Raw genomic sequence first — 23,013 nt, 5'->3', positions numbered from 1 at the left:
AATCCTTTAAACAAGTGACACACCATTTGTAAACTTGTTCTTGTTTCTACTTAAGGAGTTTGAGTTGCGAGCAAATGTTGCTGTTTAATAGATTAGCGCTGGAAAGTTTGATGTTCTCAAGAAGTAGGACTGCAGAAAGATCGAACAGAACAAAATTTGAAGGTGGCAGCTTTTAGATTTCTCTCGGTACTGGGGAAACAGGCTCTTGCTGCTGGGTTGGTGTTTACTGTCAACTAGAACAGGAAAGGAAAGGTTCAGGTTTTGCTGTGTGACTGAAAAGCACTAACAGAGAAAAGGCGGGATGAGCTCTCAGAGCTCACTGGGCCCAGCTCCCGGCGGGGCTGCCATTCACTGTGTGTGCATGTCCGGCTTGGTTTGTGCCGGGCACAAAAGCGTTCCCTCGAGCCCTCGCGGCAAATGTTCCAGTGTACCCCGGACAAAAATTACCTCTTTTAAATTGAAGCGTTCAGCGTGTCGCCACAGGGCGCTTATTGGCGTTTACCGCCGGCCTTGTGCTCGGGACAGCGGCCCCACCGTTACCGGCGCTGCGGGGAAGACGCCGTTGACCGGACGCGGCTTCCCGCGCGGGGCGGTCGGTGCGCGGGGCTGGAACGGCGCTCCAGGGCCGCGCCCCGCTGCTGTGCCGCCCCTCGGCCCGGGCTGCTCCGAGACTGGGAGCGCTCGGCCGGGAGCTCCGGTACCGCCCCGGGCACCGCCCCGGCCCCAGCGCGGCACCGCCCGCTCCCAAAATGGCGGCGGCGGCCGTTCCGGTTCCGGGGGCTGCGAGCAGGCCGGGATTGGGGAAGATGGCGGCGGCTGGAGCGTCCGGGCGGGGCGGGCTGGGGCGGGTTTGGGTCTTCTCCGGCTGGGCGCTGGGCCTGTGCTCGCTGCTGGCCTCGGGGACGCGGCCCGCCGCTGCCACCACCCACTGGGTGGTCACGGAGGACGGGAAGATCCAGCAGCAGGTGAGCGGCCCGAGGGACGCGGGGCGCTGCCCGCCCGGCTGCGGGGGCACGGGGAGCCCTGTCCGCGCCGCCGCTCGCCCGCAGCCCGCTCTGCCCCGAGCCCCGCTCTGCCCTGGGCTGCCCGGGGCTCCTCGGCCCGGGGCACAGCCCTGCCCCTGCCCGGCCGCAGCCGGACGGCGGTGCCGGGCGCTCCCGCTGGCGTCCCGTGAAACGTGGCTCGGATCCGCCGGGGCCCCGGGCCGAGGCAGCGGGAGGGGCGGCCGGCGGGTCGGGGCGAGCCCAGAATGGGTTTCGGCTGGAGCTCTGCTCGGAGAGGCGGCGGTTCCTGCCTGGAGGCCGCTCCGGGAGCCGCCGGCACCGGGCCGGGTCCCGCTGTGGCGGCGAAAGCAGCGGGACCCGAGCGGGGCCGGCCCGGGGAGGACAGGTCAGTGAGTTTGCGATTTTTCACATCCGCACCCCACCCGGCCGCTTTTCCTTCCCGCTGGGAGGAGGAAAGAGAAACAGTGGCGGGTGTGCTCGGTGCAGGGGCACACTCGCGCCCTGTGCGTGGGTTTAGTCAAAATGTCTTTATTTGATAGTGAGCTGTGCCTCGCCTTCACTGGGCGGCTTGAAAGAGTCGATCTGTATCTCGTGTTTAGGCTTTTTCTTAGTTGCTCGCCTTCCTCTTTATTGTAAAGGGAGCAGCACTAGAAATGTACTTTTGTGTCCGATCTCCCTGTTTCCCTCTGGAGTGGAGGAGTTGGTGGCTGTAGCAAGCCATGTGTCCTTCCCCCTGTACAAAGGCGTGGAGACATGAGTGTCCATTATCGCCTTTCATTTGTGGAGATTTGGGTTTTCCTGTCAAAATACATTGAGGCCCTCAGGCAGGTGGAGCAGACTTTTCTCTGCAGGAAACTCCTGCTGTCTTTATGGTTCTGGGGCACTTCGGCTGTCTGGGTGGATCCAGGCGCTCTGACACCATCATTAATAATAAATTAGTTAATGACAGCGCTTCTAGTGCTATCTCATCTCCTTTCCTCGCTTAGCATAGTGGGGAAGTGGTGCAGTATATAATAATGGTCTGGAAGCATCTCTGTGTGTATACTGACTGTATATTATAAAATTTGAGTCAAGTGTTGATTTTGAAAAAGCAGCTGTGACTTGGAAAAATCCAATTAGATAAAATGTCTTGAAAAATCTTTTTAGCTAAATTCATTACTGATTTTAAGGAATGGTCTCTCATGATGTCAGCTAACTGATGGTACAGGTAGAAGCTTCCACTGTGTGCATTGCTATGCATTAGTCTTCTCTATTATTTGCATTCCAAATGCTTTGTAAGCAGGGGCATTCCCATGCTCCCTCTGTCAAGTTCTCAAAGCCTGTAGGTGAGGTGAGAAAACAGTATCTGTGGAATAACTTCTCTTACTTGTATGGTCGAAATCAATTCACCTATTTCCAGCAAGGAAATTCCAATTATAATTATGCTATTACTTGGAATATGAGGAGCCAGATTCTTCAGTACCTGGAATGTAATGCTGTGAATTGTCCAGTGATTTTTTTGTAATTAGATGCATTTTGGCATCTGTTACTGTCATGTCTGTGGCTCACATGAAAATGATATTTAAATTTGTGGTTACTGCTGTTGCCAACTCTTCATGGCACCTCTGAATTTCATTTTTTCCACTTATTTGTGTTTTGGGGAATCACTGAACAAGTTTTTTAGTGAACTTCAATGTTGTTTTAAGTGCCAAAACGTAGTAGTGGGTTTAATAGTTAACAGCAAAAGTAACAGTCTCCACCTGTTGTCCCACTCTACACTGCACTGGTGCAGTCCCACCTTGCATGCTGCATGCAGTTTTGGGTGCCTCAGGATAAGGACATTAAACTCTTAGACTGTGTTCCCTCCCAAAGGAGAGCAACCAGGAGGATGGAAGCTCTTAAGGGTAAGATTTACAAAAAGCAGCCAGGGTCACTCAGCTGTTCACCTTAGTTCTGAGGAGACCTCATCCAAGCTTACAGCTTCCTCAGGCAAGGCAGTGGAGGGGCGGGTGCTGATCTCTCTCTGGTGACTGGTGAGAGGACATGAGGAAATGGACTGAAGCTGTGTCAAGGAAAAGTTCAGACTGGGCATTAGGAGAAGGTTCTTCACAGACAGGGCGATCAGTCAGTGGAACAGGCTCCCCTGCAAAGTGGTCACAGCATCAAATGTGTCAGAGGTCAAGCAGCATCTCGACAGCACTTGGAGGATTTGTAAGTGATTTATCAGTTCATTGGCAGAACCACAATATTCCAAAATATTTAAGCTCTCCTCCTAATATCAAGAACTTATTAACAGGACAAAAGCCCCAAACTTCACTGCAGACCATTCCTTTGCTTTAATTTTTCAGAATAATCTTCATTAAGTTGTTACATATCAGGAGAACTCATGGGTCCTCTGTTCTAACTTGAGATACTCTGTGATTCACTGGCAGTGAGAACCTCTGCATGTTTACATGCTCCAGGGCCCTCACCACCTCAGATGGGCTTTGCTGGCCCTCAGAGGGAGGACAGAAGGCTGAAGCAGGCACTTTCCCATGGGGCCTGGTGGAGGGGCACGATCCCACCCCTTGCCCAGTTGGCTCCAGCCGTGCTGCTGCAGCCCAGGTGCAGTTGGCTGCCTCAGCTGCAAGGGCTCACTGCTGCCTGCCCAGCAGAGCCCAAATGCCATTTCTGGAAAGTTAATTTTTGTTCAGCCCCAGCCTTTCCTACTGCATGGGGCTATTTCATCCCATGGGCTTGTGGTTGCTGTTGTTGCCTTCATGAGACCGGTCCCTGTCAGCCCATTCTCCATCACCTTGTCTTGCTGCAGCCCTGCAATGACCACCCTACCCCACGTTTGCAGAGGACACCAAGCTTGTGGTTCTTTTTTATCGCTGAGTAAAGTAGTAAAGAGCTGTGTTAGTAACGATTGGTATTGATCTCTGAGGGATGATGCTGGTGGTCAGCCATTGTTGGACCTTGCACTGCTCATTGCAATGCTTCCAGGACAGCAGTCTCTGGCTGGAAGTGGCTGCTGGTGGCAAAGAGTGGTGATATTAATTAGCATTTATGAGATTTAGTTTTGGAAATATGAGCATTATTAAAGTCTGAAACACATCTTCAAAGATACCAGCTTTTTGGAGAGGTATAGACTTGGTTTTCACTTGGACTACTTCAGTTTATCTGAATGAAGCCTATATAATTAAGATGTAGGCAAAACTTAATTGGTAGTAAGACCCAGACATTCCCACTGCTAAATGAGCCTCTATCTGTGGAAATGCAGATGAGCACCAGTGATTACTGACTTCCTTGTAGCTTTGAGTTTGCTACTGAGAGCTTTGTTTCCCTTGTTATACCAAAGTGCACTATGGATGAGGAGCTGACAGCAGGAGTCACAGATCCTGACCTAAGTACAGAATATAGTTGCTGGAATGTGTTTGAGGGAAGAAAGGTGAGATTATTATACATTATTGACCTAAAATCTCCCTTAGCTGTTTCTCCTTACAGTGCAGCAATGGTGCAAGCATTTAATGTGAGATTACAGTCAAGCATTCAAGTGAGATTGACTTTTCTGTGACGCAAGACCACAGGTATACCCTAGCTCAGACTTGATTTCCAGTGATACAACAACCTGGCAGCAGTGGCAAAATTAACACAGACTGAACAATTTTCCATATATCAGCAAGATCTCATCTAGTGATCAAGAATACTTACTAAGTAGGCACTGTTGTTAAAGTTTCTAGTGAGCATTTCTAACTGACCAAATAAATTACTAGCAGTGCATGTAATATTTCAAAGTCTCAGCCATCAAGAAAAAAAGCCATCAAGTTGTATCTGTTGCTCTAGTAGCTGGTTTTCAGATCAAAGACATCATTCTCTGGATCAGTTCATGTTCTTCTTTTAGTCTGAGTCTACCTTCAAATATGTGCTCTTGCAAAGCCAGGGACTGAGTAATCGTCTCTCTTTAATGAGATTGTATCTGCTCAGTGCACATGTTTATAAGCCATTTCACAACTCCCAGTATAAAGTTCAGGCTAATAAATAACTGATTTTAGACAGTGCTTGTCTGTCAGTAGGGAAGCTAGTCACTCTACAGAAATACTAGTGTTCTTCAAGAGAAGGGAGAAACCCGGCATAAAGAGAGGACAAACGGTTGTCAGATTAAATGCAGTGCAGAATACAGTCATTCATAGCTTTAATGGTGGGGACCAACTACTACCATGGCTCAGAGACCTGACATACCAGAGCTGAGGTAGGGTCTTTCTAGAGATGCCTTGATGGAGGTGATTAAAACTGAGTAAGCAAGGACTGCCTTTTTGTGGACTGCTGTAAACTGAAGAAGTTAGGTCAGAGTAATTAAATTACAAGAAGCACAGAAACCTTCCAGGCAGATGATCCAAAGCAGGATTGGGAAAGCGTTGTCAGGAGCAAAGAGCCCCTGGCAAGGAATCTGACTTGCCAAAAAGTTGTTTTAGTTTTAATACATTGTCATGTGTTTTGAAGTTTGTGAGAGATGATCTGGAGAGGAGTGTCAAAGAGCAGTACTGACTGGCTTTTTTGGGACTAAGACAACCAGCTGCTCAATGAATGTGACATCTGAATTTCCTGCAGTGCTGTAGTGTGCTTCACTCTGGCTTAGTGCAGTAGAGACAGGAGACAATACCTACCAGTTGTTAGTTTGGTTGCAGATTTGAGTGCGAGTGCACCTCGAGCAGCAGCAAGGCAAGTTGATTCATGGATGGCTTTAGAGCTGGTTAATGCATTGCTCTGTCTGGCATCTGAGTGCACGTGTATGCTAACAGGTTGAGATGAGAGCAGCACTCCATGTGCTCAAGAATACAGGAAAAGCAGCCATCCAAACTGAAGGAAAGCTGAGATTCTAGTGCAGCCAAATAAAAAGTCATTTGCTGTTTACCAAAACAACTTCTGTGATACATTAAGTAGCCACTTAGTTCTGTCTTGGAAATGGCAGGTGAATGTTTGCTTTGCTCTTACTCTAAAGCTTAGTTTGCTTGGTTGTATGAACTCTTACTTGACTGAATTTCTTATCCTTCCAAATCTGTTGTGTGTTAGCAGCAACAAAAAAGGAAACAAAAAACCACACACATACATTAAAAAAATTGTTAATTTTTACTGAAGTGTGTGAGGTGGAGCCATGCCTTCCCCCAAAAGAGTTGTCAGTGCCTCCATATGAGGGTGTGCAGAGACATCTGGGCTGGTTGGTTTGGATGTTCTGTAGTTCATTAGATATTATCCAACCCTAGGGTGATGAGCTGGAGCAGGATGGTTCTGAGGCATAGGTAAGGTTTTCCTCAAGAAAAGGAAAACTTGTTCTGGTTTAGAACTTCTCTTGATCACCAGAGGACCATAGGCCATCAGGCCATCATGTGGTATGAAATAGTAGTTTAAAAAACCCAACCCTTTAAGTTTTCTGCCTTTACATAAATGTATAAGAAATTTTTGAACCTGAACATTTTGTGTAGTGTGTTGCTGAGTTGCTTAATGTTCTTGTCCAGGTGGAGATTTAGAGCTGCACTTCACCAGCACTGCCTGCTCTCAGCAGAGCACAGCCTTTGTATTTCTGTGTCGCTGTGAACATCATGACTAGATCCGAATTTATAAAAATAGGTCTTGCGGTAGCCCGTATGTGGCATCAGAAATGCAAATGTTTCATTCAGTGGAGCAGCAGTGGAGAAGTAGTTTCCGCTGCTCTCAACTCAGCAGTCAGATTTGTGTCTGAGGTGGAGGAACTAAGAGGCAGATCCCAAGGGCTGCTGAGCTGCAGCTGTTGGTGGCTGTGCCCCTCACACCTGCCACAATCCAGCAGGGGATATTATGCCAGGTTTTGACTCCTGACAAAAAAGCTTTAGTGCAGAGATGTCTGGGTTTAGCTGAGCATGGCAGTACATGGCAAGGTGGTTCAGACTGTGAATCCAGAATGCCGTAGCAGTGGCTCTGGCCGTGTCTAGGCATGTTGTGCTCATTCCTCAGCTCCTGGTGGTTTTATACAGCCTTTGTCCTCTGGACACAGTGTGTTCCCAGGGCCCGTTTCTCTTAGGATCCTCACACTTTGATTTCCTGGCCTCTGATCCTGTGTTCTGTCACCTTTTAGGTGAGGGTTGGACAATCTGCAAAGATGATACAAATCAACTGTTTAAAACTGGTTATTCTGTGGTGAGAGTTACACTTGGTGCCTGGAATGCCTTCCCTGTATTGTGAGCTTCACAGCTGAAGGGTAGCCTTGGAATTGGCCCAAGCACATGTTTTGCATGAAGACCCCGCCAAAGCCCAAAAGAGCAAAGTCAGCAAGATTCTGAAATCCACTGTTATTTCATGTACCTGCCTACTTCAAAAATACACTGCTGGATAAAGTATTTTCTCTCAAAGTTTAACAGAAAAAAATAATGTGTTTTCTGTTGTTCATTTGCTGAAGAAGTTCTACTCAGGGTTAATATTTTTTAGATATCTTGTAAGTCTAATAATTAGTCTTTCTGTCTGTATTTTCAATATTGGAATGCTTGAAATTTTTAGTATTTGCCAGTGAGCAGACATCAAGAACCAGTCTGTTCCTATGAAAGAAAGTACTTGCATCATTACTGATGTATACCTGAGTGATCTCTCCATCTCCTGTTTTGATTCATCTGAGCATCTGGCTACTGAAGGCTATAAACCTTACCTAGAATATACAAGTTGGAAATTTATACCCTTAAGTATGACCAGCAACACACTGGACACATGGTGTTCCAAAGTAAAGTCTGTTTCCCTTTGATGTATTTAGATCTGTTACCTGGGATATTCATAACTTGTGTGATCTCAGTTGAGCAGAGCTACTCAATAATATTGCAACTTTGTTAGGTTTTATTTCTGAAGGGCTACAAGTGTTTAAAATTTGTGTTTTCCCTGTAGCACAGCTAGTATTAATAATATTAAAATACCTAGTGCTGTTTGCTGACAGATTCTGCAGCAGTAAGCTTTTAAATGGCTCACTACTTATAAAAACTCATTTCAACATCATTTTTCTGTGTGAAATTTTTAGTGACTTTCCTTGGAATAAGTATCTTCTGACACTGCCTACTTATCATTTGGATGAGTCAAAGAATTTATTTTCCAGTTTTGTAGTTCGACTTGATGCCTAGAGAGTCTTGCACTGAAAGCTGTAAAGATTTTTTTGTGGCTTCCTCAGAAATGCCATGTAGCATCATGTTGGAGTGTAAAGTATCTCAAGACAGCAAGAATATACGAAAAGACAAACACCAGTTTTCAGATCCTTGGCTCCCCCTCAAGACTGCAAGAAGTTCCAGCCTGTTGGAGGGGGAGTTGCCTTTATTTTGTACAGTTTTCACTGCCTATAAAACAAATACGGGGAGCCCATTTTTCTGTATGTCATTGTTTGATACAGTGTGTTCTACAGCTTCTTTCTCTAATAATCTGCCTTCTGCATGTAGTATAAGGCTTTTAAGATCTGCAGAGGCTCTAGCAGCTGTTCTGATTCTGATGTGCCTGGGCCTCAGTTAACAGTGGGGTTTCCACAGTACTTTAAAAAAACTTACTTAAAAATAGTTGACTGAGGCATTCATAGGCCCTCATTTAAAAATTTTACTTCCTGATGCAATGTTGGGAAAAATATGCTGGAAGGTTTGGCAAGGCTTCCAAGTCTAATTGTTGAGAGACTTTGATATATGGAGGTAACATAGGAGACTCTAAAACTTCAGGGTTTGATTCAACTTGATGTCTTTTTTCATTACACAAATTCTGTGTGTTTCTTGCTGAATCAGGTTCTTGGTGTACTTTGTGACAGTGAATAAATTTGAACTGTGCTTTATAAAGAAACTTTCACCTTTGGGCAAAGTTGAACAGAGAACATTTATTCTAAAAGTGTTTTTCTGGCAGGCTTTCTGCAATGTAACTACAGTAGCTGTCAAAGTTCAAAGAAAGCTTTTCAGCACAACTCTTTTTTTCCCTGTTTACTGTGTTGGAATTGAAGTCAAATTCTTGCATTTCAAGTGCTTCATCTTGCATGTTACAGTTTCAGCACTTTGGAGGAAGAGTAAATGAATGTGGTGCTTTGCCATGAGCCAAACACTTTGAGTTAAAAATGAGTGAGTTGGACAAAGCATCTGTTGTGGCGCAGGAGACTCCACTCTCCACACTGTGAGGCTGTGTTTGCCGTGTGGTGAAGTGGCAAGTGTTTGTAAGAGCACAAGCATGACATGAGACTGAGTGAAACCAGTATCCTCTGAAATCTACCTAGAGTCTTGTGGGAAGGAAGGGGCATCATCCAGAACAGTCTCTAGGTATCCATCAAGTACCTTTTATTTGGACTATTGTATTTCTGACTAAAGAATTATTTGACAGGTGAGTGAAGCTCTGAGGGCTTTTCCAAATCTTTGGGGTATGTTGCTATCTCTTTGAATTTTAATAAGCAGCAGCTCACAAGAAAGTTCTGAGATATTTTATGGTTTTATTCAGGGTATAATTTTCCTGGTTTGAGGATGTGGCTGCACAGGAAAGCAAGAAGCTAGGTGAAACTTGAGCACGAGCAGCATGAGGGATGTGTGAGCATCCATGTAACGAGCCCTGCAGGGCTTCAAGTGTGTCTTCCTGATTTCAGCATATCCTGCTTCCCACTTATCTTTACCACTGCTGCTACTCATATCTGTGCTGTGCAAGTTATGCAGATACAAACCTTTGTTTGCAACTTACTGTATTCTTCATGAGGTGTCATTGCAAACACAGTATTGGTGCTCTTCACAGCGAGTATGTCAGCTTTGTCTTTTTCCTGCTGTAGAAATGGCTGGCACTGTGAAGAAAATGTGTTTGATATAGGGAGGGGTGTTGTAAAAAGCTGGGTAATGAACTGTAAGTCTTGACAGTGTTGCTGATTGGATCTGAGATGAATAAGTTTCAGTTCAAAAGCCATCTGTCTTTCACTACAGAGAAGGGGGTAATGAAGAGCTTACCAGATGCCTACCAAAGCTGCTTTATCACTCCTCAGGTGCATGGGGGACAGAAAGTACAAAAGAAGGCTCAAGAGCTTGGATAAGGACAGGGAGAGATCACTCACCCGTTACCACCACAGGCAGAAAAGACTCAACTTGGAAATTAGTTAATTTATTACAAATCAGATCAGAGTAGGGTAATGAGAAATACAAGCAAATCTTGAAGATACCCACTTAGATGGGTCCAGGAACCCATCCTTTTGTTCCTGGACTTAACTTTATGCCTAATTCCCTACCTCCTCCCCTTAGATGATACAGTAGGATGAGGGGAATGGGCATTGTGGTCAGTTCATCACACAGTGGTTTTACTACAGCTTCCTCCAAGGAAGAACTCCTTCCCATGCTCCAGTGTCTTTTCCACAGGAGGAAGTCCTCCTTGTACTCCTCCGGTGTGGTTCATTCTCATGGGCTATCACAGGGTCCCTCCAAGATGCCATCTTTCAGGAACAGGCTGCTCCAATATGGGTCCCCTGGAGGGCCACAGGTCCTGTCAAAAATCCTACTCCAGTGTGTGCTTCCCAGAAGTTCATAACTTCCTTTGGGTATCCCCCTGCTCTAGTGTGAGGTCCTTTCTAGGCTGCATGTGGATCTCTGCTCCCTGATGGGCTGCAGGGGACAACCTGCTTCTTCTTGTCTTCACAACAGGCTGTATGGAAATCTCTGCTCTGGCACCTGGAACAGCTTCTCCACTCCTCCACTGACCTTGGTATCTACAGAACTATTTTTCTTGCATATACTCACTTCTCTTTTCTGCCCCCCATAACTTCTTTTCCCTTCCTAAATGTGTTATCACACAGTCAGTGATGGGCTCAGCCTTGGCCAGCAGTGAGTCCACCTTGGAGCCAGCTGGAGTCTTCTCTGTTGGACTTGGGGGAAGCTCCTGGCAGCTTCTCACAGTAGCCACCCCTTGCCATGCAAAGCCAAAACAACTACTAAAATTCTGTGTTAGGAGCTTTGTGTTTACACACTGATAAGGTTAACTTTCTACTAGGCTGAAGGATTCTGCTGTTATTAAAAAGTAATTACTTGCTGGTTACAAAACGAGTCAAATGTGAAAGGAAAATCTCAAGACTAAAGAAAAATATCCTTAACTTCCTGGTAGATTGACATAACTTCATTAATTAATTCAGTGATGTTGCTGTTTGGTTGCTGAAACTTTGGTTTTTGCTGCCAGATAGTAGTTGATGGGAGTGTGGCACTTAGTACATTGCTTTCCTGTCAACCCACTCACACTGGGTTGGTAACATACCACTCCAAATTCTCCAATACTAAATTCAGACCTCTCATGAGACTGTCTTACCAAAAGTTAAAAACAGAAGCCAGCCCTGAATATCATTCTGTTTCTGAAGGAATGAGAAGCCAAGACGCTTCATCTTTCAGAATAAGGTTTTCTAGCTGGTGACACCTCCATAACTTTCTCCAGAATTGTCTGCCCAGATGCTGTTTGTCACTGAAAGTGAAGCTGATAGTTGACTTTGCCCTCAGTGACTGTGTAGTATCATGCAAGCAGCCTTTAGATGTCAGATGAGCAGTGCTATTTTGGAATTGGGTGATGAAGTGCTTTAAACACAGTGAAACTTATTTTCTTTGCAAATTTATCTCTCATTCATTTGCACATTCCACAGTAGTTTCTTTAGCAAATGAGGCATAAACCATGTTACATTCAGTGCATAACTCAGGCTTTGTGTGCAACCAATTCAAAGTGAGGTGGGGCCCATAGGAGGAAATAGGAAATATGACTGTGAACGAAATACCGTAGACTTTAATACTTTGATTAACAAAATAGTTAGATTTTTTTGAAATTATATTTTCTGTTTTCTCTGCATCATGGTGGATACTTGGTCATCTTTTATTTGCAACAGTTTTTGAATCCACAGTCTCCAAATTCATAGTGTAAAAATGGACTAATGTCAGTAGCACCCATTATTTTCTACTCATCTGGTGATATAAGAGAATTAACTTGTTAAGGGAAAAAATTAATTATACATAACTGTTTGGACTGTATAGATAACCACGCATCAGAATGGCTCCGTACTAAAAGAAGCAGTCCAGCTTTTGTTTTGGAAAAGCCAAATTAGCCAAAACCACATATAGGATTTAGTAAAAGGAACAAGAGTTTATATCTCAGAGGACAAGGTCCTTACTCAGTCAAGAATCTTAAAACAAATGTAGACTTCATAGTCAGTAGTCCAAAGAAAGTAGATTTGAGCTTCTTCTGTGAGTCACAACCAAACGAATACAGCCTAAGGCACAGTCTGTTGACAGGACACATTAGGGTGACCAGGAAATATTCTGGAGATGCAGTTTACTGCAGTAAGAGAGTGTAACAGAAATTTGTCCAAACTACTCAGAAAGGTGACAAAAAAGGAAGAACTGGAGCTCAGGAAGTTCTCCTGCACCTGTATATATGGCAGACTTTTCCATTAAATTGTCATCAAATTTGCATAGATGTCATGGGGGTGAAGAGCCCATTTAGAGATATCAGTGCTAACAAACAGCTAAGTGCTCACATCTTCATGCAGCAGCTGGTTCTGTATTCTGAAAGCTTGAATGGAAACTGAGCAGATCCAGGAAAAATATCTTGATGTAGATCATCTAACAGTCATGTTAAAAGTGTGAGATGTTGCTGTCCTTGTCACCTGGTCTTTTCATCCTGTCATCACATACTCCCATTTCCTTGCTTCTGTTCTCATGCTCATTGAATCCTTCATGAACTAATTTAGTTTACTAGTTCAGACAAAACAACCAGGAGGGAGCTACGTTCTCTTCAGCTCCTGAGTTTGGGTTAGCTTCCAGGAGATCCTGGTGGTCACCACAGCTGGTGTGCAGCCAGTGTACTGCTCTCACACTGACATATGGGAGGAAACAGGGCTGCAAGAGCCTGCAAGTGAACCTTTGCATCAGCTCAGCTGCTGCTACACCACCTTCTCCACTGCAAGGGCTTTCCCCCACCCAGTGAGGCAGCAGAGTTGGGCATGAGGACAAGGCTGGGGTGTTTCAGCTGTGGGGTGAAGTGCCATCATTTACTGAGCCCAGCCAGGGGCTGATGTGTAACTGCTCTATCTGTGACCTGCCTCTAATGTCCCTCTTCATGGAGCTGTAAACTATTGTGCATAGCTATGGAAGCTGTAGTGTGGTCTTCTGTAACAGAGTTTTCAGTCTTCACCTGCTTCCCTCCTGATTCCATTCCTTTACTTATTAATCCTGAAGGCAATAGATCCTAATGGTATGGCCAGTGTGTTAAATTAGTTGCAGAGAGGAGTTGAAGCTGAACTACTTTATGTCTTTTGAGAGATGTGCTGGAGGAATTTTAAAGTTACAGAACAAAGTAAGTTTCTGTGATTGCAGTTTAATGTATCTAATATTTCAGCAGTAGGTACTCTTTGGTAATGTTTGTTGTGGAAATTTATTTGCCTCTTAGGCTTAGAACTGGTGTGCCCAATTAAGTTAAAATAGGTTTAAAGTTAAAGCATGGGTTGAATTGGATTCTCAAATGATAATGTTATTTGAAGTACAGATTTTCATAATGGACATATTATGGATGTTGACAGAAATCCTCTGAACAGACAAACTGTGACTGAATGAACATAACTGCCTTATTTTAAAATCACTGTATTTAGGTGAATGTCTTATATGATGGCCTGTTAAAATGTCTTGCAGGTGGATTCACCAATGAACTTGAGAAACCCACATGATTTGGTAATACTAATGAGACAAGAAACAACAGTTAACTACCTCAAAGAACTGGAGGTAAAGCATAATATTTAAGTACTAACTAATATCTGATAATACAGATTTTTTTTCTCCATAGTCTTTATAGTAATAGTTTTAGATGGGGAAAATAATTTATTACTGGCAAAGTTCTTCTTCAATGAAAGAATGAAAAATTTTTCAGATCTCAATAATTTTTTGCCCCAAGTCTGCCTAACTGGTCTCCAGTTGTATCATTCCCTGTTGTTAGCTATAAATCCTAACATTTTTTGCATAAAGTCACTAGATTCTGTTGTACTGTATTCCCGAAGAACATGGAGCAAATAGTCTATTTTTCTTCAAGCCCACTTATTATTGAGAAGGGGTCTAAGACCACCCTTTTGAAAAGGGCTTTAATGAACTTTGAACTGAAAAACTGAAGTTTAAATAGGGTAGGGGTTAGGTAAGCAAACAGCTCACAGCCCTTCTGGCCATATACCCCTTCCTTGTGCCAGTTTTGGTTTTATCAGATTGGGAGAACTAACTAAGTGGAAAGCTACATGGACCCCAGAGGTAGCTTTAGGGAATTTAGGAGAAGTAGGAGAAAGGAAAAATAAGCAGGACTGCCCCAGGTGTGATTGTATTCAGCCAGTCTTTCTCATACTCTTTTTGTGGTGATAGACATTGTAGCTGTGGATAGAATAATACTTGCAAGCTTTTTGGGCTGCGGAAATTACTAATGTCCAACTTGTAGTATATGAATGACTTTCAGCTGAAGTTACCTATTATAAGTTCTTGTACAAATTGCTACTAGTGTATATATCTCTACTGTTTCACACTAGCATGTAATCAAATATGTATGGCTGTAATTGAAAATGCAGGTTTTCTCATTTCACAGGTATGCATGTACAGTATTATTCACATGTACTCATGTTCAGTAGTACTTAGCACACCGAATGGTTAAGATGATGATGATGATTTGTTGCAATTTCTTGTATGATTTCTACAAGGTCTTACAGTGGAGAAAAGGGGGCCAAATGTGAAAAATTTGATGTACTTGTAGCAACCATTTCTTCTTTTCCTACATGGCCTGCCATGGATTTGGAATGTTACTAGCCCACTTTCTAGGCACAACAGGAGAAATAAGGGCTCATTCAAGTTGTATTATCTCTAATGAAAGTATTTATATGCCATTTAAATCCAAAAAAACTACAGATGTTATAAAAGATAAGCAAGTATTCCCAAAATTTAATGAGAATTTTTTAGATTTTTTTCAAATAAACTTTATTCTAAGGAAAAAGTTGGACTGTTGAATCGTAGCAACTATAGTGTTTGCTTTCACTGGTATTATGTGCTTCTGTTTCCTTTTTTTTTTTCCTACAGAAACAGTTAGTTGCTCAAAAGATTCATATAGAGGAAAATGAGGACAGAGACACAGGGCTGGAACAAAGGCATAATAAAGAAGATCCAGACTGCATTAAAGCAAAGGTGCCCCTGGGAGACCTAGATCTGTACGATGGCACATACATCACCTTAGAGAGCAAAGATATCCGGTAATAAGATGCCTTAATAAGGTGCTTTATATTCTAAGATTTTTTACTGAATTAAGAAAAAACAGTACCTCTAAATACAAGTGAAAAATTACTATCACTGACTTTCTTTAGATGGCAGTTTTTATTTTGTATTACTGTGGAATAAATTTGAAACATCTGCCACCAGTTGAGAACAGGTACAACGTACAAATGCCGTTTCCCCCAAACTGTCTATGCTAGCCCTGTCCTGAAACTTTTCCTGTTTCCAGTTCTGCCACTGTTACTCTGTACAGACGTGAATTAAAATGAAGTATGTCATGTAGAAGAGGGTTGAATTTGCTCGAGTGTGCTTTCAGTGTTTTGAGCTAGATATTTATTTTAGTGGAAACTGTCTTGACTTAAATTTGAATGAAATTCCATTGATTACCAAGCTGTTGAACTTTCTGGTCATATTTTGTCCCCTGTGTTTAGAAAGTGAAGGATGAGCAGACAGTGTACTTGACATTCAGCTTCATTGGTAATTCGTCTTCAGGAATGACCGTTTTGTTTTAATTTTTTTTTTTAATCATAATCACATGAGGACTTGAAGTGGGAAAAGATCAATTTTATCGTCATACCACCTTCATTTGGACTTCTCATCACCCGTATTTGGGATTAGTTTGTTTGCTTCAGTTGAAGACTCTGCATGCGTTGCCATTTGCCTGGCAGATACATCATTAATCACAGCAGTGATACACTAGGTTGACACTGATACATTTTGGAGGCTATCCAAATGTTGATATTTTCTTTAAAGCAGACAAATTTATTTACTTTATCCTATAGTCATGACATCCTGATACAACTGAAATCTGGGAATACAACAGAAATGGGCTAATGTACCCAAAGCAGGGATTTCTGTAATGATTAAATCAGAGTACTCTCTATATCAGCTACCATACTGTCTCTTAGGAACTTCAGCAGTATTTTAATCTGCAGCCTGCTGTGTTATTATGTCCTCAGCCCTGAAGACTATATAGACACAAAGTCCCCAGTGCCTCCAGACCTGCAGCAGCCAGACTGTACAAAAGTTCTAGATCTTCCATACAGTATTCATGCTTTTCAGCACTTGCGGGTAAGTGAGCAAATGCAAGTAAGTATTTTTCCCCAGAGTTCTCTCTCAAGGTTGAAAGGTATTGTAATCTTCCAAGACTGTTCCACACTTTCTTAAAAATACAGTTTGAGCCTGATTAAAGTACCCTTGTATTGGAGGTTATACCTGTTGCATCAGGTATACAGTTTCTCTTTTGTTATTTTTTGCCTTATTTTAGAGAACGTTTTTAGGAAAATGGAGTATTTTGTTTTCATAACACATTTCATTAGCGAATTGGTAGCTTTCATTGGGACTACTACTAGCTTGTGAATTGTCTCAGTGGAAATACAGAGAGTGCTGAACAGGGTCTCTAAAATGTATGAATATTCAAGATAAAAAAAATTGTTTGCAGTTTTGTTGGTAGCTCCTAACAAACCTGAATGTCTATTTGGTATCCGAATGCCAAGTAAAAACCCAGAGGATAATTGTTCCCTACCAGTACAAAGTTCAGCTGCTTTAGAAAAGTTACGGTGAAGAGTGGTGGGAAAATTGGGTTTGTCAACAGTGTTATATGAGCAGATTTTCTAATGCAGATGTAGCGTTAGTGCTTTTATCTTGATATTTATTTTATTGCTAGTCTTTTCATCAACAAATAAGAATTTTCTTACAGCTAAACAAAGGGCTTTTTAGCTCTATTCCTGGGTCTGGATATATTTTTGGAAGAAGTATGTTTGTGCTTGGAGAAGGAAGAAAGAGAAGAGGTGTAGGGATACTTCCATTGTGTGCATGTAACCTGACAACCCTGACTTAAGTGCTTCAAGTGGCCATTAGCAAATTCAGTAGCTGCCAGATACACAGTGCTACCAGAACTGAGTATTTCCCCTGTAGAACTCACAAGCAGAGGCTGCTTTTGGCTGCTTCTATTGTTTTCCGGTCTGCAATAATATATATTATTATCTGTCAGAGGTGAAATTGTTCTATCAGTTCCCAGAAATCTTGAAAGAAAGATAAGATTGTAAAATAACCAAGCCATACATTTTCCTGGGAGTCATGCTTTTGTTTATATTTCTCTACTCCTAAGTGTCAGCAAATACCTGTATTCAATTTTTATTTTAGGGTGTCCAGGAAAGGGTTAATCTTTCTGCACCCCTGTTACCTAAAGAAGATCCGATCTTCACATACTTATCACGAAGGCTGGGAAGAAGTATAGAGGAAATAGGTCACCGTATTTATGATGGGCTCATGAAGGTATGAAACTGTAATCTTGCAGGATGCACAAAAAGAGTGCTGGAAAGGTCTCACAGGTTTAGATACACCTGATACAAGCAGTCAGATCCAGTTTTGCACATGTATTTTTGGTTTACAGTTCAGTTTCAAAAGGCAAACAGACCATTTTCTGGTAGGCAAGTAGAGGGAGGAGAAGGCATCAGCAAAGCTAATAAATAGATACTTACTGTCATTTTTAAGGACTTACGTAGTTATGTTGTCTGGCAAGCCACATTCATTGCTTTGTCAAGGTAATAAGAGTTTTTAAAAGAAAAATATGGGTACCTGAAGAGCAAAGAAAAAACAGTACTGAAATGTGTATGTTTTCATTAAATGTCTTCCTGCAAAATCTAGGAACCCTCACTGAACTCCAGCTAAGATGCTGGTGCTTAAACTACTGTCACCTCTCATTTCACCTCATTTTGTACTTTTATCTGCCAAAATGCAGAAATTCTCTGTCTTTAATACGTTAATATGCTAGTTCAGTGTTCCTAAACATTGACAACTGTTGCCAAATAGCAGCTTTCCAGTGGAAGAGGATAGCTTAGAGCAGCTGAGCACCAACTTTGGTGCTCAGCTTTTCATCCTATAGTAATTAAAGCCCTGATTAACCTTTTAGTTCATGTGTTAGTACAGTTCATGTGTTAGTACAGTTCATGTGTTTCTCTTTACTGCAGAACTCTTCTTCCTGGGTACTCTATAACATGGCTTCTTTTTACTGGAGAATAAAGAATGAGCCATACCAAGTAGTAGAATGTGCCATGCGTGCCCTTCATTTTTCTTCCAGGTAAGAATTGCTAATAAGGATTTCTTGTCAGATTGCTTTTCTAGTTATCCTAATTAGTAAACAGGTTTTGGTTTCTAAGACAGTATCCTAAGGAATAATCCGTGTTACTTGTTCTTGGTCTCTGTGTGCTATACTAGGCATATAAATAGTTGAGACATTTTTCTAGCAAGTGATATATTTTAATGTGTGACTGGAAAATTAATGTGTCCTTGTGCATGATTCTTATAGTCTTACCTTCCTTTAATGTTAGTTTTTAATTTTCTTTCTTTTTATTTTCTTTTATTCTTTTAGGCAAAATAAAGACATTGCACTGGTAAATTTGGCAAATATTTTGCACCGGGCTCACTTCTCTGCAGATGCAGCTATTGTGGTTCATGCAGCTCTGGATTACAGTGACTTCTTTACCAGCTATTACACTTTAGGAAATATATACGCAGTAAATACAATCTTTGTTTTCCAAGACTTGAAGAAAATTAAATGTTACTTAATCTTTGGGGCTTGACTTGTAATGCTTTACTTTTTTACATTGTATCTTGTGCTCTACATGCATCTCCTGCTTAATGCTTAAGATTCTGTCAAGATACTTTTATTCAAAAGTCTGTCTTTTAGCAAAGGCTTTTATCTGTAAATAAATTTCAGTAAAATTCTTCTGCAGCTTTTCTTTAACAGATATTATGGCTTGAGTGTCAGAAATGACAAGCTGCTTGTTACCATTAAATTAAAATTTAAGTTAATGGCTCCTTTAAAAACTTACTATGTTTATTAAATATTACTGCACAATGGCTAATTCTCTTTCTCGGTCATTTTTTAGATGCTTGGAGAGTACAACCACTCAGTCCTGTGTTATGATCATGCTCTACAGGCCAAACCAGGATTTGAGCAAGCTGTAAAAAGGAAGCATGCTGTCCTGTGTCAGCAAAAACTTGAGCAAAAATTGGAAGCCCAGCATAGGTAACTAAAGTATCCCAGTGGCAGTGCATAGAATCGAACTTCTGTCATTCTGTTGCAGCAATTATTTATATTTCAAGAATAATTGTTTTTAAATTTCTGTATTTCTTTGATTATGCAATAGAATTAAGCATATGAATACTTTAAGAAACCTAGAGTTGAAAACGTGCAAGAATGTAGGAAAAGGTGATATTGTAGAAAGCATTCAAAATAAATCTTCTCTGTTTAATTTCTAAGATCACTTCAGCGAACATTAAATGAATTAAAGGAATATCAAAAGCAGCATGACCATTACCTTAGGCAACAAGATGTTTTAGACAAGTACAAGCTCATCCAGGAGGAACAAATCTTGAGGAACATCATTCATGAGACACAGATGGCAAAAGAAGCTCAACTAGGTACAACTTTTTAATGTTCATGCTCATTAAAGCAATTAAATGTGACACACATTCAGATAAGTGTCAGGATATAACTTCTTCATATATTAAGATGACCCTGAGTGTCTCTTGTGTTTTGCTTATTAAAACAAGAGATTGCAGTATGTTCTTAAACAGGGAATTCTTTTTGAGTCTTTTGAAGTTGGAGTTAAGTTTCCTCTGGGCTGATGGAATAAAGAAAATGGGTTGACCAAACTGGAGACAGAGAGGTTGACTGCGTGCTTTGTCTTCTCAGAAACCACACTTATCTAGTATAAAAAAATATTTTGTGTTCTGCAGGGAACCATCAGATTTGCAGACTGGGCAACCAGCAGCACAGCTTGCACTGTCAGTGGGATCAGCCTGTTCGTTATCACCGCGGAGACATTTTTGAAAATGTGGAATATGTTCAGGTTTGTCTGTGAATTGATACCACTGCTTCGGGTTACATCACATTTGCTTTATTAGCAAAATAGTTTCAATTTTTTAGGGTTGACAAAAGGGCTACATTTTGGCTGTGGTAATTATAGTGAGAAATCTCTTGTCTCTTTCCAGAGTTCAAAGTATTTTAATACACATTCCTTTTGATATTAATACAAGCTGAGAGATTACAAACTATAGAAATACAGAGGATTTCTTGGAAAAGGCTTTGTTTTACTTAGAAAGGAGAAATTACTTGAATTCAAAAACTTCATTTTAGACCAAAGCCTTAGTTTCCTGTGATTACCAATAAAATTTGGTACAGGAGTGCTAAGAAGTTTTGGAAGCAGGGTGTGTACTAATACTGAAAATCCAGAATGACAGCCACCTAAGCAACATCTCTGCTGTGTTAGAACTACAGATAAGGATTATGATTTCAGTTATTTTGCAACGTGGAGTATGTTCTGAAGTTTCCCCTTAAGTCGTTTAAGAAGTAGGAATAATTATTTTTTTAATTTTGCTGTTGTCTTCTTGTTGTCTTTGATTGTTTTTCCTATTATAATAAAATTATAAATTCACATTATTCAGAGAATTCTGAAATCCATGAGTCTTAGCAATTCTGACTTGATCTCAAGCTGTGCAATCTAGATAAGTAGATTTTATTTGTGAAATGTCTGCTTGGTAACATTCTTTTCCTTGATTTGCTCTTGTGTTTTCACTGTTGACTTACTTACAATATGAATATTATTCTTGCATGGTCTGAGTGGATCAAGAGGCTTAAATTCCTTTTTTTTTTTTTTTTTTCTGCTACCCACATTTCAGCTCATCAGTAAGGCTTAACTACATAAGTGGGGAGGGAAGGGGAAATAACATGGAGAAATTCAACAAGGAATGTACCATCTCATTTATTAAAATTCGTCTTTCTGTTGTTTCTAGTTTGGTGAAGACTCTTCAACTTCTAGTATGACATCCATGAATTTGGATCTTCATGCAAACCAAAGTGTTCACAGCCAGTCATTGCAGTCTTCCCCTGTGGCTCGTTCTGTCGTTTCAGTGTGGAGTGTGGAACCCAGCAGAGTGAGTGAAGAGGATGAGCTTTGCTCCTTCACAGAAGAAGGGTGAAAGTGAATCCTCTCCTTGTTTATGTGAAACTTCTGAGCATTTGGGCCACAGTTTTGATGTGTGGCAGCACTGGAGAATGTAACATTCTGAATTTATTCAACATACAAGCATCTGTCTAGTTTCTCTGTACTGGTTTCCTATCCTTTGAAACTACTGCAGCACAGAGGGAGTTGTTCTGTAAACATCTGCTGCAAGTGAAGTGCTACAGCTAAGTAAAGATAGAAATTTCAACTGCTGATGTTACAAAAAAAAAGATGGAAAAATAATAGTTTTAAAGATCTCTGGGTTTTTTTTTCCTTCAGACTGTCCTTTAATATCTCTTTTATTACCTTGTTCATTAGCATATTTAAAATATTGAGAAAATAATAAAAAATAATTCCTTTCCCCCTTAGGACAAACAGCATATTCTTTGGCCTCAGCGGTCAGAATGCATGAAATCTTTCCCCAAAATTCCTGACCCAGAAGAACTGCCAACTTATTTCTTGCCTCCAGAAAACAGGGGATTCAGGCAAGTGTTGATTTTTCAAAGCTGTATTTGTAAATCTCTATGAGCAAAGAGTATTTTCTTTCGGGAGAGGATGAATGCAATTAGTAATCAACAGCAGAGAGGTGTTCAGACCCCTTCTCTGGCCTTTCCACAGAAGGAGGGCATTTTCCTGGACTGTTGTCTTTGCTGTGAGTATAACAGCAGTCCAATTTCATGGTGGTTCTTCCCTGCCTGTTAATCCAGGGTGAACATGTTAAATACAGATAGAACAAAGATTTCAGCACAAGTCTGAATGTCTTGTGAACTATATTAACAAAAAAAAAAAGTATCTTGAGAGAGAGAATGAGGTGAGCATCTATTTAATAACTACAGTTCACTCTTGTACGTTGCATACATCCTGTTAGCTTTACTTATGATAACAGAAAATTATGAAGACCAGAAAACACTAAAAAAGGATTAGGAGTGGAAAACTCCAGCTTGTTCCTTTGAGATAGAGGTAAAAAAGCAGCTTAGTCATGGAAGATCCATGTTATTATATAGGATAAAATAAATGTGTCTGTACTGCAATAGGTAACTTACATAGGTCAATGCAATGTTGTAATAGCCTAGTTACTTAAATTATAACAGTGGTAGTAAAAAAGGCTGTTTTGTTCTACCTGGTCAGTATCATACTAGTATTGAGCTTGTGTTAAAGGTTCCCATCTACAAACACCCAGCAGCTTCCTTTGGTAAAAACAGTGTTCATCTTAAAATGCTCTTTATATGTAATGTGGCTACCTCTTGATGTTTTTGAAATTGAGTTTTAGTGTAAAAAAAAATCAACTTGTTTTTGTCACATATCTGTTTAGTCCTAAACTTCACAGAATCCTGATTAGCATAATACGAGAACCTTCTGTTATCTCTGCGGCACTGTTCATTGTTCTTGTTATTCTGTGCTTAAAAATGGAAAGTAAAGACCTTCAAAATTACTTTTCAAGGGAAGGGTGGTCCTTGAGTTCTTCACGTTTGCAGCTCATGTCTCAGAGCAGTCTGGAGTACAAGGCTTAGCAGGTTCTTGTGTTTCTACTTGATGACTTGCAGCACATGCTGTTAATTTGTCTTGGTTCTCCTTATTGCTAGAATCCAGCCAATACTGGATATCCCAAGAGACACTGTTGAGCACGGAGAAGCACCAGATTGTTCTTCCATTACTGATGCTCGTAATAATGAATCTCTAAACATACTGGTCAAGGAACTAGACACTAATGTAGACTTGAAATTCAGGATGCCAGACAATCAAGCAAGACAAGTAAGAGATGTTTTCTTGTTGGTTCTC

The 23,013-nt window shown here is 41.4% G+C and overlaps 1 protein-coding gene across 3 annotated transcripts in view; it reads left to right on the top strand.

The window, feature by feature from the left end:
* The first annotated feature begins 678 nt into the window (after positions 1–678).
* The window catches only part of TTC17 (tetratricopeptide repeat domain 17), a 55,645-nt gene continuing 33,310 nt past the window's right edge, over positions 679–23,013 (top strand). The window contains exons 1-13 of one of the 3 annotated variants that reach the window (XM_083864314.1): positions 679–965; positions 13,622–13,711; positions 15,035–15,204; positions 16,183–16,294; positions 17,369–17,500; positions 18,196–18,305; positions 18,597–18,741; positions 19,117–19,256; positions 19,491–19,651; positions 19,970–20,082; positions 21,026–21,166; positions 21,604–21,719; positions 22,818–22,986. In XM_083864314.1, the coding sequence (XP_083720440.1) occupies positions 750–965; positions 13,622–13,711; positions 15,035–15,204; positions 16,183–16,294; positions 17,369–17,500; positions 18,196–18,305; positions 18,597–18,741; positions 19,117–19,256; positions 19,491–19,651; positions 19,970–20,082; positions 21,026–21,166; positions 21,604–21,719; positions 22,818–22,986 (1,815 nt within the window). In that variant the 5' untranslated portion in view covers positions 679–749. Of the gene's footprint in view, positions 966–2,820; positions 2,888–8,870; positions 9,318–13,621; positions 13,712–15,034; positions 15,205–16,182; positions 16,295–17,368; positions 17,501–18,195; positions 18,306–18,596; positions 18,742–19,116; positions 19,257–19,490; positions 19,652–19,969; positions 20,083–21,025; positions 21,167–21,603; positions 21,720–22,817; positions 22,987–23,013 lie in introns of those variants that run through there. The other 2 variants (XM_083864316.1, XM_083864315.1) reach the window with 2 other exon arrangements.

This window comes from Zosterops lateralis (genome assembly GCF_965231275.1).
Source record: "Zosterops lateralis genome assembly, chromosome: 6".
Classification (NCBI taxonomy): Eukaryota; Metazoa; Chordata; class Aves; order Passeriformes; family Zosteropidae; genus Zosterops; species Zosterops lateralis.
This window is presented reverse-complemented; position numbering and strand designations above follow the sequence as displayed.